The sequence below is a fragment of the Grampus griseus genome (assembly GCF_964374135.1).
Source record: "Grampus griseus genome assembly, chromosome: 20".
NCBI lineage: Eukaryota > Metazoa > Chordata > Mammalia > Artiodactyla > Delphinidae > Grampus > Grampus griseus.
The window spans coordinates 5754483-5767559 of record NC_139014.1 but is presented as its reverse complement, the minus strand read 5'-3'; the positions used below and the strand labels follow the sequence as shown (position 1 = coordinate 5767559).

Genomic DNA, 13077 nt, shown 5'->3' with positions numbered 1-13077 from the left:
TTCCGGGAGATCTGTACCCACAGACTCAAATTGAAAGGGGCTGGATTGCATGAGGGCGGCAGAAGAGGGCCTGGGAAAGACACGTGGCCCCTCCCGATGTGACACCCACTGTAACTGCACCGTTTGCAACCTCTAATTACACCGCTGCTGGCAAGAATGAGGTCATGCTGTCTGCAAGTGACTTTCTCAGTAACGAGCCCCTCTCAAAGTGGCAGTCTCCCTGCTCAGCTGGCGAAACTCTAAGATAGTTCGTGTGTGTGTGTGTGTGTGTGTGTGTGTGTGTGCAGGCCGAGGCCAGAAACAGCCTAAGATGGATAGAGACAAAGATTTGCTGGAAGGGTACCATCCTCGCAGCTCTCTAACAAGCAGGCATGCCTGGAGATGTCCTACACAAAGGGACAACCTCCTCCCTCACCGCAGCCACTGGTTGGTGCCCTGCCCTGGCCTTTGGGAATTAAACTCCCAGAAGAAGGTGTATGGGGTTACACATGGTTGTGCAAACATGTCTCTTTCTACAAAGAGAACAAATGCCATTCGGAGCCTCCAGTTCAGACTCCTGGCTGCTGAAGTCTGGGACTGGACATGAAAAGGGTAGGTGTTTGGGTGGATGTGAGCTCCCGCCCTCGGAGAACAGAGATACAGCCTTTCTGCTGGTCCTTTGCTGGCTGAGGAGAGGTCCCTGGCAAAGCTGGCTCTCAGGCCCCCTCTGTGAGCCAAGAGTGTAATAGCACCGTGGAGACAGCTGTTCTCCGAGGTCTGGGAAGGGCCTGCGCTCTGGGAGGGGGCAGTTAGAGCAGGCAGGGAGTGTGCAAGGCCCCAGCTGGGCATCCCTAAGCAACTGGCAATGGCATGGCCAGTAAGACGAAGGAGGGCTGGCCACACTTGGGCCACCTGCCCCCAAAGCCCTCCCCTTTACCAGTCAGCCAGCCAGAAGGACTTTGGTCTGGGATGGAGCACACGTTGCCAGGGGAAAAAGTTGCAAAATGATGTTCGAATTAGGCGATGGAAGCATGTAGGGAAAGTGGGCTGGCTTCTCAGCTGTTTTCAGAAAATGCCCATGGTTCTTTTTCCAAGGCAGGTGAGATGGGAATATAAAAGTAATGAAACGTCTGCAGGGCTGTGACCGCTCCAGAGCAAGCAGGAGGGGTGCCCTCGGGGCTGCAGTGGGCCGCCAGGGAGACAGAGGAGAAACGCGCTGTGCCCACAGGTGGAATCTAGTGGCTCTTTGCTCCCAGCAGAAACACCAAAGGGACAGGGAGACTCCACGCGGCTCCGCAGGCACAGTGCCGGGGAGCATGAAATGGAAATGTTTTCGTTTCTTTTAAAATCAGAAGAAATCAATGAACTTTTAGGTTGAAGAAAATTGTTTTAATATGTAATATTAATATATTTGTGCCAACGCAGTCATAAATATTATTTTAAATATAGATAGATTTCTTTTTTTTTTCTTTAATGGAGGAAGGGATCCATGGAAGCAAAGCTGTCTAATACCCAGGAATGTTTAACTGGGTCCTGCAAACCCCAGCTGGCCTTCTCCCTCAGCAGGGCTGCTGACTCCTGTGGTCCACAAGCAAGGAAGCCTCCGAGCTTCCTTTTTATAGCTTCCTCAATAATTTCCCATTCTTCTACCCTTTGCAAGCAGAGCTCAAAAGGAAAAAGAAAAGAAGAAACAAAGAATGCATATGCCTTGGCACCAACTTCACTTTCTCACTGTCTCTAAGTCCCAGGCCTCTCCTTTGTCTTGCTCTCCGCCCTGAGCGGTTCTTTTGAAAGCCTGACCTGGGAAGGGGAAACTGGAATCAACCAGTTGCCCGAACCCCTCTATCCAGTAACCCCCCCACCCCTATTACTCAACGTCCGGGAAGGGTGTCGGGGTTCCCGACACCCGGGGAGAGAGGTCCGATGAGGCCTTTGAGAGCGCGGTGCGGGGCCGAGGCTGGAAGGGAAGGCTGGCCGAGAGAGCCGAGGGGCTCTGGGCGCATCCCGCCCCGGCCAGGTTCGAGGTTGGCACTGCTGCTCTCCCGCGGCTCCCGGAGAGGCTGGGCGCCCGCGGCCGCGCAAACGGCTCGTGTTTCCACGGGGCTCGCTCCCGGGCCTGGCTCGGAGCCGCCGCCGCCGCCGCCCGCCCCCCCTTCCCAGGGCGCAGGCTGCTCTTCAGTCGCGGCCACGGGGTAGCGCTCGGCCCCCCTCGCCGCGTCTCCGCCTCCGCCTCCGCCGCGCTCGTCCCCGGCTCACGCGGCCCGCGCAGCTCCCGCTCGGCTCAGGCAGGAGTGGCTCTCCGGACGCCGAGCCCGGGAAGCCGAGGGCGGTGGGTTCTGCGAGCGAGCGGCCGAGGCGGCCGGCGGCGCGGCCGAGGCGCTGGGGCGGGCGCGGCGGCCGCTGCTTCTCCTGCCCGGGAGGTCGGCGCGCGCCGGGCGTCCGAGGAGGCGCCGCGCCCCCGGAGCCGGGGCCGCCCGCCAGGCTCTCCGCGCGCCTCGCCGAGAGCTCCGGCCGGGGAGCGGCGGAGGGCAGAGCCGCCCGGCTCCAGCCTCGGGCCGGCAGGAGGCTCCGCGCCCGGGCGCCGGCGACAAGCCCTGGTCGCCGAGCCCAGCAGACGTCCCCGCCGCCCCGCAGCCGGAGTGGACATGGGCTCGCGGGGCGGCGCGCCGGGCCGCGGGACCCGCAAACTTTGCTAGCCCGCTGGGCGCGGAGCCGAGGGCGCGCCCGGGCCCGGCGTCCCCTGGAGGGACCGAGAGTCCCCGGATTAGGCGCCGGGGCGGTGGAGCCGAGAGAGGTGGTTCGGCCCCGCCAGATGCCGCCTGCAAAGTTAGAGAGAAGAAAACTTCAGCTCCAGGGAGATTCGGACCGCTATGGTTACCGCGCCTCCCGAACCCGGCGCCCCTGAAAGAAGCCCCGCACCCGCATCTGCCGCCGCACTCGCCTCTCGCGCGGCCCCGGGGGCCCGGCGCCCGGATCGGCGGTGACTGCGTCCGCGCGGAGCACCCAACCAGGGGGCGGGCAGGGGGCGGGCAGGGGGCGGGCAACGTGGCCACGGGAGGAAGTTTCCTGAAGTTGTCGCTTTATTCCGGAGCCCGGCCCGCGACCCGGTCAGATCGGTGAGGCCGCCTTGCCCGGTAGAAGAAGTCGGAGTTGGGGTGCCAAGCGGGGAGGTGCCCCGAGACCGAGAGCGGCTTCATCCTCCTCTTTGCTCGCCCCTCGCCTTCCCGGAGCGCCGCGGGGATCGGACTTGTACTAAAGAAGAGGAGGAAGGGTTGGGGTCGCCAGCGTCTCCCCTCCCCGGCGGATACCGCTCCGGGCCGGAGCCGCGTAGACAGCCTCCTGGGACGTAGCCACGGGGTACCGGACCTCACCAGGATTATAAAACTGTTCGGAAGACCAATCCCCCGAAGAAAACGCTGGTTGCCATGTGGGGACCACTGATCTGGACTCTGCTGGCCCTGCACCAGATCCGCGCGGCCGGAGCCCAAGGTACAGTGGGGCTGGGGAAGGGGCGCGGGAGGGGCGCGGGGAGGGGCGCGGGAGCTCGCTGGCCTCACGGTCGCCTCCGGGACCCCGGGCTTGGCCTGGGCAGAGCCCTCTCCCGGGAGTTTCAGGCCCCTTTCCCCGAGTTTGGGGGCTCTCTTTGGGGGGCTGGAGCGGTCTTGCTGAGACTTGTGACTTCCGAATAAGGGAAGGTGGGGGTCCGTGCTGGGAGGCGTCGCTCGTGGAGCCTAAGAGGAGTCGGGGGGGTCGCTACCCCCCCCCCACCCGGGCTGTGGGTGCCCTCGGGCTGGTGTGGGAGGGGCGCGCCGTTCCGTGCCGGGCTCAGCGCCCGGCTGCACCCTGCTCCTCAGGCCGGGCTCCTGGGTCCCCGCTCGGTGTCCGCGGGGAAGGGCAAGGCCCTGCCGGGCACGCGCTGGCCGCCCCGGGGCTGAGGCAGTGGGGCGGGAGGGCGGCGGGAAGGAGCCAGAGTAGAGCGCTGGGTTCCTGGATGGTCGCCCCGGGAGGGCAGTCTCGGGGCCTGGCCAAGTCTCGGAGCCCGCGCCTGGCTGCCTGGCCGGCCGCCGGGGCTGGGGGTGCTTCGCGGTGCTCGCCGGAGGCGAGGTCTGAGGCCCTCTCCTCTCGCGCCCACCCCCCTCCCCTCCCCCCGCCCCCAGACACACTCAGCGTCCCGCCTTTGCCTCCAGCTCCACTGGCCGCTCCAGTGTCTCTGCCGCCGCCGCTCTGACCTGTAGCTGCCTGGCGCAGCCTCAGGGTGGAGAAGGGCTGGTGGGTTTGGGGTGGGAGTGCTGGGAAGGAGGGGGAGGCGTGATCGATCCGCCCTGCCCCCCTCCAGAGGGCGGATGCCCAGACATACCGCCAGTCCTCGGGCAGGTCCCAGCGGGGGAGGGCGGCTGCACCCGTGCCTCCTTCTTGCCTTCGGTGTTCGTAGATCCAGACAGCAGTGCCAGCGGTGTCCGAGCGGCGCCTGCTGGGGGCGGCGGGAGACGAAGCCTGGACTGAGCTCCAGGACTCCCAGGGCTTGGCCTTCCTTCTTCCAGGCTCGGGAGGGGGCCTGGACCCACCCAGGGGGCGCCGGTCTGCGGAGGCTGCAACCTCGAAAGGGCCCCACCCCATCTCTGGAGTCCCAGAGTCGCAGGGACTCCAGTGAGCCCAGCGTCAGGCATCCCAGAGAGGCAAGATCAAACAGATAAAAATAATCAGCTCTCACTCACAGGGTGGAGAGGAGGATTTTACAACGTAATTTGCGTTAAAGCACTTAGAAATTTTGTAACGGGGCCCTGTAAATGTAAGATAATAAAAGTTATTATTTTTATGATCATCATAAAATCTTCCAGGAGGCAGGGACTTCAGAGGTCGTCTTATTCTAGTAGCCATTTAACAGATGGGAAAACTGAGGTCTAGGGGCATTAGGTGACTTGCCAAAGGCTGCTGGGTGATCTGGGGGCGGGAGTCTGGACTGGGACCAGGTGAGTTCTAAGCCCCTCTCTCCCTGGAACTAGGACCATCTGCAGGTGGGGTGGGCTTGCTGGGACGGGGCCCTTCTTCTAAGGGTCCAGGGGGAATGTGAGGCTGGCAGAATAGAACAGGTTAGGCCTGGGGCACCTCGCAGACGTGTTCTGAGATGTCCATGGGGTCACTAGCTGAAAGCCAGGCGACTGGGAGGACTCTGAGGGGTGTCCGTCTCTATCTGGCTGCTTCTGATTTCATTACTGCACAGACTCTAGTAACCCCACGATTTCCCTGGGCAGGTGGCTCGTTAGTTCTTGTCCCATCCAAAACCAGGCTTGTAAGGAGTTCCCAGGGCACCTGAAGTTCCTTCCTTCTGGGTCAGCAAGTCGTTTCCATGTCCCACCTCCACACCTGTCCCATCCACCGAAGTCCAAGATTCCACGCGGCCGTCCTGCTGAAGTTCAGGCCAGGCCACCTCATGTCCTTGTGCTTCCAGAGGGAGGGGCTCGCCCTGTCAGAAGTGGTGAAGGTCTCTTTGATTGATTCACTCTCTCTCCCGCTTCTCTTGTTTGCTGCGGGCTTGAGTGTGGCTGCCCAGGTTCCCTGCTGCTCCGTTGTGTTCTCTGGCTCCAGAGAGAGTGTTTTCCAGCATCCATCGGGTACTCTCCTTCCATTTGTCTCCAGGGCGGCAAACCATGCAGAGGATTATGGGAACTTGGTCTCGGCCCAGGTCTGGGGGCACTGTTGCGTTGTGTGTCGGGGAAACAGGGTCAAGCATGGGGTTCCAGGGGGTTGTTTCTCGTCTGCTTTGGGGTTAGAGAGTGGAGTCTCTCCTTTGCTTTTGTCTCCATTGGCTTTGCTTTTGAGTTTGAGGCAATGCCGTTAACCCTTTGGGGTGGTTAGAGCCACTGGCACTGTGTGTCACTTCTGAGCCCATGAGCCCCGTTCTCTAATAATGATGATACAGAGTGAGGGACCAAGCAGTCTTCCTCTCTTGGGACAAACCTCACATTGGCTGCCAGATTTATCCACACAACCTAGTTTTTTTCAGGTGCAGAACCTGGGTAACACTACCTGTTTATACTGAAAGCTACCATTTGATCGTTTCCCCTGAAACGTGATGTCACACGGTTCCCACTCTTTCCCCGAACTAAGCGCAGGGTGTTGTAAAGAGAGCAGAGCACGTATGAGGATACCAGGTATTCAGGGGGTGCCTAGCAAGTGCCTGGCACGTAGAAGGTGCTTAATAAAGGGTAATTGTTATTTTTGTTGTTATTATGATTCTTTGTACACTATTAGCCAAGGGGCCACGAGGAGTGGTTCCTGGGCACCCACTGAAAAGGCCTTGAATGCCTTTTCCTCACCCAAGACCCTTCTCTGACTCCCTTCTGTGGCCGCATCACCATGACCCAAAGTGGCCCTCCGGCGGTCCCGATCCAGACCCCCAGGCATTCGGATTGGAGGGTGTCTGCATTTTAACAAGCACCTCGCAAGATGTTTCACGTGCCACTGCTGGTGGACATCTCTCGGAGGCTGGGAGGCTGGAAGGAGGGCGGCAGAGCCCAGCCACCTGGTCCAGAAGCTTCTTTCAAGTGAACGGTGCCTGGGGGAGGAACAGAGGGGAGTCTGAGCTGAGGGAACCAGGCAGTGGGAAAACCCTGAACGGAGATTGGGAAGCCCAGCCCCGGAGGATCCCGAGGGCTCCAAACGGAGAAAGTTTACTGCTGGGAGGTGATCACAATAAACGCCAAACAGTACTCAAGGGAGTGGGATGAAAGTTTAATGCTGTGGCTAAGCTATAATAATTAATTACTGACAGCAAAAAATAACTTATTGATCAGGGCTTCATACTCATTACCACAAGGCCGACTGGCGTGCTTGCCTGCGGCTCAGCTGGTACGTGTCAAGAGCCCCCGCCCCATGCGAGGGCGGCCCCAGGGGTGTCCCTGTTCCCTACCTCCCCTTCTCCCAGGGCCAGAGAGGTGGCTCTCGGCCCCAAAAACCCCTCGCCCTCGCCCTGTGCACCCCAGGGCTTCAGCTGGGCAGTCTGGAACATTCTGGCTGTGGATTGATGAGTGACACCGTTTGGTGCTTGTATTGGCCACAGAAGATCACCCCTGCCTGGGGTGGACAGACTCAGGACCCCCCACCCAGAGACCAAATCATGCTGGCAGCCTGATACCTGCCTCAGAAACTCTCCCTTTCGTATATTTGTTCGGCAAATATTTATCGACCGCCTCTCCTTTATGTCCTCTGCTGGAAGGCCAAAGTAGGGGCCAGGAACCTTGTTCCGTCAGGGAAGGGAGGCTGGGAAAGAGGCCAAGTCCTTTACAGCAGTTTTCTGTTTAAATAGTGCCTGAACGGCCGACCTTAAAATAATGTGTTAAACTGCATATTGGTATGCACTCGATCTTGTACCACAGGACACAATTGGGCTGTAAGCTAAACGGTAATAGAGAATGAGCTTGTTCTCTGTCCTGAGGACTAACATGATCAGTACATTTGACTTGAAAGAAACATGAAAAATCATCTAGTGCTGTCCCCTGCCTACAAGCCTGGGACGAGTGGCCATGTGGTCTCTGCTTGCATACCCCTGGCGATGGGGGGCTCACTACCTCACAAAACAGGCTGGTTGTTAGACAGTCGTGCTTTATGTTGCTGAACCTCCCTGTGGCTGGTTATCCTAGGATTTGGCTGTGGGTGAAGGAGTCCTCTTATTGGCTGGAACCTCGCCCTCCCTGCCCTCTGACTCCTGGCCCCTCAGGGAGTCAGGACACTGAGTTGGAATTGATGCAGGGTGTTAGGGTGCTGCCTGCGGGATTTCCACCCTGGCCCGCCTGGAGCACATTGTTGCAGCAGACAGCCCTGGAGCTGCCTGAAGCGGTGGGAATTAGTCATCATAAATTTGGGGCCTTGGGATGCCAATAGCAACAAATGGGCCAGCAGCAGCCCCACTGCCTGTAACGGAAAGGAAAACAGGCCGGTTGCTGAGACATCCCCGCTACCAACCGCGCCACTCCTCGTCCTCCCACCCACTCCTGTCCTCCGGGGACAGAAGGTGGGGCCAGTGAGTAATGCTGAGCCAGGGACCCACCGGGACTGCTCAGGGTCCTGGAGGGAGGGGAGGGAGGGGCTGCACAGCTTGTCTCATCAGACTCCCCGAGCCAGGTGTCTGGTCCAGAAAGCCCCTCTCTGAGCCCGGGAGCCCCACTGAGGCCCTTCTCCTGCCGATACTGGAGGGGCCAACATGGCAATGGAGATGGCTTCCAGCCTGGTCCTGGCCTTCCTCTATCACTGAGCCACCGGGAGCTGAGGCCCAGTTTCCTCATCTGTAAAATGAGGAAACAGAGTTAAAAATAAGTCTTGTATACCACTCCTCCCAGATGTCTGCACAGCTCAGTCCTTAGTTAATCGGGCCTTTCCTCTGATGTCCCTGATCCGTCCCTAAACACGCTGTAACGTGGCATCTCCAAGCACCCATCCCTGAGCCTGCTTTCCTCTCTGCACAGCCCTCAGCTCCACCTGACATATATTGGCTTGTTTACTGCTGGTCTCTCTCATGTGGGCGGGGCTTTATATTATCCCCTACTGTATCCCAGCTGCTAGGAGAGTGCCTGGCAGATAGAAGGAGCTCAACGAATATGAATTAGTGAACGAAGAATACATCACTGAATGTGTGAATAAGTGAACACTTACCTACGGCGTAAAGCCCTCTGTCATCTGGTCTCTACCTGCTTCTCCAGCTCCTCTCCAGCCGCTCGCCCACTCTCACGGGCCCCTCTGCACATCACTTACGCCCCGTGCCGTGGAGCCTCCACTGCGACGAGCGGCCAAGCCCCTCGGAGATGGGAGCCCTGCCCTCCAGCCTGGGCTTCCGTGGAACAGTGTTTATTTGTTTTAACTTTTTATTTTACATTGGAGTAGAGTTGGTTAACAATGTTGCATTAGTTTCAGGTGTACAGCAAAGTGATTCAGTTCCACATATACATGTATCGATTCTTTTTCAAATTCTTTTCCCATTTAGGTTGTTACACATTGATAATATTGAATAGAGTTCCCTGTGCTGTATAGTAGGTCCCTGTTGGTTCTCCATTTAAAATATAGCAGTGTGTACATGTCAATCCAGGATAGTGTTTCTGCTGAACCAGGAGCCCTTGCTCAGACTTCCGCGCCCCTGTTGCCAGCCTTCTCACCTCTGGCCCTGCAGGTGAAGCTGCCTCTAGCAGTAGGGCCTCTGGGTTGCGTCCTTGCTGAATCTCTATCAGCTGAGCCCCATCTTTCGCTGGGGAGGAAGTTGGGAGGACTGGTAGGGGGCTTAGGTAATGCCCCCATCCAGGCGCGGAGGCACCTTTTGAAATACATGAGAGGGGAAGACATGCATTTACAATTAAATACTCTAGCCCGGCTCACTTCCCCTGGCAGCCCATTGGCCAGAGCTGATCACGTGGCCCCACCCAGTGGTCCTTCCCTGGCAAGGGAGCTGGGAAGTGCAGTCTTCTGTGTGCTGTAAAAAGAGCATCTCGACGCGCACTGGTGATGTCGAGCATTCCTAATAACTGCAGAGATGATACTGTGGTCTCCAGAAGAACATTTCTTACAGAGAATCACTTCACCCAAGACAGGGCCGTCCCTAAAGCATTCCCCTCCCTGTCTGTGCTCTTACTTTCCTGCCTTCTGAGGGTTTTTTTTCCCTTAAGCTGTTGAGAAGTGGCATGTAGAGGGGCCAGTGCCTTGGAACTGGGCCAACCTGGGTTCCAGCTCTGTCAGCTTGGGTTAATCTCTGCTACTTTGCATTCCATCACTTATATGCTCAAGCCCCGTTGGCTTGTTTGTAATACAAGGAGAAGTCAATGAGATGACACCAGCAGAGCACTCGGCATGGAGCCTGACATATCAGAAGCACTTAATAAGCTAATGTAACTATATTTGTGCTTCTGTATTTGCCCCGCCAAAGGGTCTTCAGATTGGGTCTCAGGTTGCATTTTGTTTCCAGATTCTTCCCCCTGCTATCTTTTCTCCATATTTCCCCCGTATCTTCCTCTTGCTTCACTCTCTTTTGCTTCCTCCCCGGTGTAGAAAGATTTGGCCTCCTCTCCCCATGCTAGGCATCTAAAGAGGGGAAGCCAGCTCACAATTGCCACCCAGTTCTTTGTGTCAAGTGCATTACAGTCATTACCCGCCTCTGACCTCCTTCACCTCCAACGTGTGGGTAACCTGAGGCTCAGAGCCATTGCCTGCGCAAGGCCCCACAGCTAGGAAGTCAGGATTTGTACAATAGTCAGGTCATGGAAGCAACGTAAATGTCCATCGACAGACAAATGGGTAAAGAAGGTGTGGTACATGTACAATGGGATATTACTCAGCCATAAAAAGGAATGAAATGGGTCATTTGTAGAGACGTGGATGGACCTAGAGATGTCATACAGGGTGAAGTAAGTCAGAAAGAGAGAAACAAATATCGTATATTAACACATACATGTGGAATCTAGAAAAATGGTGCAGATGAACTGGTTTACAGGGCAGAACTCAAGATACAGACGTAGAGAACAAATGTATGGACACCAAGGGGGGAAGGGAGGGGGGTGGGATGAATTGGGAGATAGGGATTGACATATATACACTAATATGTATAAAATAGATAACTAATGAGAACCCGCCATATAGCACAGGGAACACGACTTCACTTTGCTGTACAGTAGAAACTAACACGATATTGTAAACCAACTGTACCCCAATAATAATAATAATAAAAGAAGTCAGGATTTGAACCCAGGGCTCTATGGGGCATCTTTCCACTGCCTCCCGCTGCCCTGCACCTACACCACATCCTTCACTGATATCTTCCCGATGAGAGATGCCCAGCCTGTTGTGCTGTGTGGCCCAGGGGCGGCAGTGGAGTTTGGAAGTCGCCCTGGGAATTCATTCTCTTTCCCCTCCTGACCCTCCTGGTTCTTGCCTCTGCCCCAGTTGTGTCCTCAATGGGCCTTAAGCTGGCAGAACATGAGCGGTCAGGAGGGGAACCCCTTCCTCCCATGCCTCCTCTACTGCTTTCCCCTGTCCCCTCCCTGGAGATGTCTGGGGAGTCTCCTGAGGGTCACCTGGGGCGTTCATGGCTGGCTGGCCAGTGACCGAGCTCTGGAGTCTTCTAAGCTGAATGGGGTGGAGAAAAGCAGCCATTAAACTTGGATGCCATTTAGGAAGCTATTAGTGACCTGCAGGGGTGATGAAATTTTGATGATGTGCTAATCCTGAAAGGAGGAAATATTATTGGCTGTAATGCAGCCCATTCAGGGAGTTCAGCTTCTGGGGTGGACACAGTGACTCTTCAGGGTCCGGGGGCCCCACACCTGGACTCCTCCACAGGGGTGCAAATGTGCAAATGGGGAGGGAGGTGTGTTGCCTAAAGTCTGAGCAGTGACTCCTGCACAACTGCCTTGTCCCATATTATGTGAGCCAGGTCTGAATCTGGTACAGATGCCCCATTCCTTGCTTTGAACTACGAGGGCCAATCCAGCGTCTACCATCAGAGGGTCCAGGTGGGACAGAACAGGCCTCTAAGGGGCCTGAAACATACACGACTCCTTGAATTCATTTACCCGTCATTTACTGCTTGGATGACCTTAGATCAGTTACATAGCCTATCGGTGCCACAGTTTTTCCATCTGTAAAATGGAGATAACAGTCGTCCTCACCTCCCAGGGTTGTGACAAGATTTAATGAGATATGCTAAGCTCTTAGGACAGAGCTCAGTGTATAGCAAACATGGAGTAAGTGTCCATCATTGTCATGGTTGTCATCTTGGTGTCAGCGAAGCGAGGTCAGCTTTGGGCCTACAATTTGTCATGCGCCCTGTCCCCAAATGCCGCTGCTCTCTTTCTCTTTCACGGACCTGCCGGTATCCTCTAAACTTCCATTATTAGGGATTTATTTATTTGGTTGAGACATTCCCTGCCTCCAGCTTAAAATGCAAATACGTCACTGAGAACCCACATATTAAGCTATTATCAGCTGTTCAGGCCTTGAGGTGAATGTTTTTACTGGATCCTTTCCTAAAAACTCAAATTTCTGAGGGTAGCGTTCACAGACATCTCATGTGTCTCTTCACCCCAACCTATGAAGGATTTTGGCCAGAAGGTGTTGGTATTAACCTTGTTAGCATTGAAGTTCAGAAACATGAAGAAACTTGCCAAGGTCCCTTGCCTTGTAAGAAAGAGACAATGAGAGGAGGTCAGCTGCCTCTTAGATCATTGCTTTTGGTCTGGTCAGAGCCTCCACCGTTCAGGAATGGCTGACCATGCTGCTTGGGGATTTGGGAGCTGTCGCACTGGACCACAGGCTCTACCCCAGCTTGGGTGGGTGCAGGGGTAGGGCACGGGCTGTAGGCTGGAATGGCCTCTCCTCTCTCTAAAGCCCTTTCAAGATGCCCCGTCTGCTCTCCCACAGGGTCTTAGTGGTAGCATCTGAGTGCTGAGCCCCCTTGCATCTCCCCCTACCCACCCCACTGATAAGCCTTTACCCTCATGGCTTCCCCCACTGGGTGCCACCGCCAAGCCCTCCCCAGTCTGGCCCTGTGCACGGCTGCCATCTCACCTCTCCCTCCCCCCACTCTCATCCTCCACCATGCTCACTGCCCACCCCCCCAAGCCATCCGCGCCTTTCCCTCCTGCCTCCCCTCTGCACCCCATCCTCCCACACACCCCTGGGTCCCATGGCTGGAACGCGTCCTCCCAGATGCCTCCGAGCCGTCGGGATGCCAACGGTCTAGATGTCTCCTTTGGCACTTGGCTTTGTGGATTCTGAATTATCTTTTCGTGTGTGTGACTGATTTCTTTAACTACAGACTCCTTGAGTTTAGATTAATAACCCTTCATCAACAAGGAGAGAGGTATGAGACATAAATTATTGTTCGCCATTAATGAAGTTAACCCTTTAAAGCAGGGTGCTGTAGGGTGATAGTAACATCAGAGAGAAGGTAATAGGCTTGTGGGCCTCAGAGGCCACACCCCATTCTCACTGGGTCCATCCTGGCCCCCATGTCCTCCGTGGGAAAAGGTGGGTGCATAAGTACAGCATTTCCAAGCGCTCTCGCAGTGGAGGAGGTGGACACGTGCCCTGGGGGACCTGACCATGCGGCCTGAAGCTGCC

General features: G+C 56.5%; 1 protein-coding gene across 1 annotated transcript in view; it reads left to right on the top strand.

Annotated features, from left to right (window-relative positions):
* Window positions 1–3404: 3404 nt before the first annotated feature.
* The window catches only part of SDK2 (sidekick cell adhesion molecule 2), a gene marked incomplete at both ends in the record, with an annotated part of 262118 nt that continues 252445 nt past the window's right edge, over window positions 3405–13077 (top strand). The window contains one exon of the mRNA XM_082679157.1: window positions 3405–3468. Coding sequence (XP_082535283.1) covers window positions 3405–3468 — 64 coding nt within the window. The remainder of the gene's footprint in view (window positions 3469–13077) is intronic.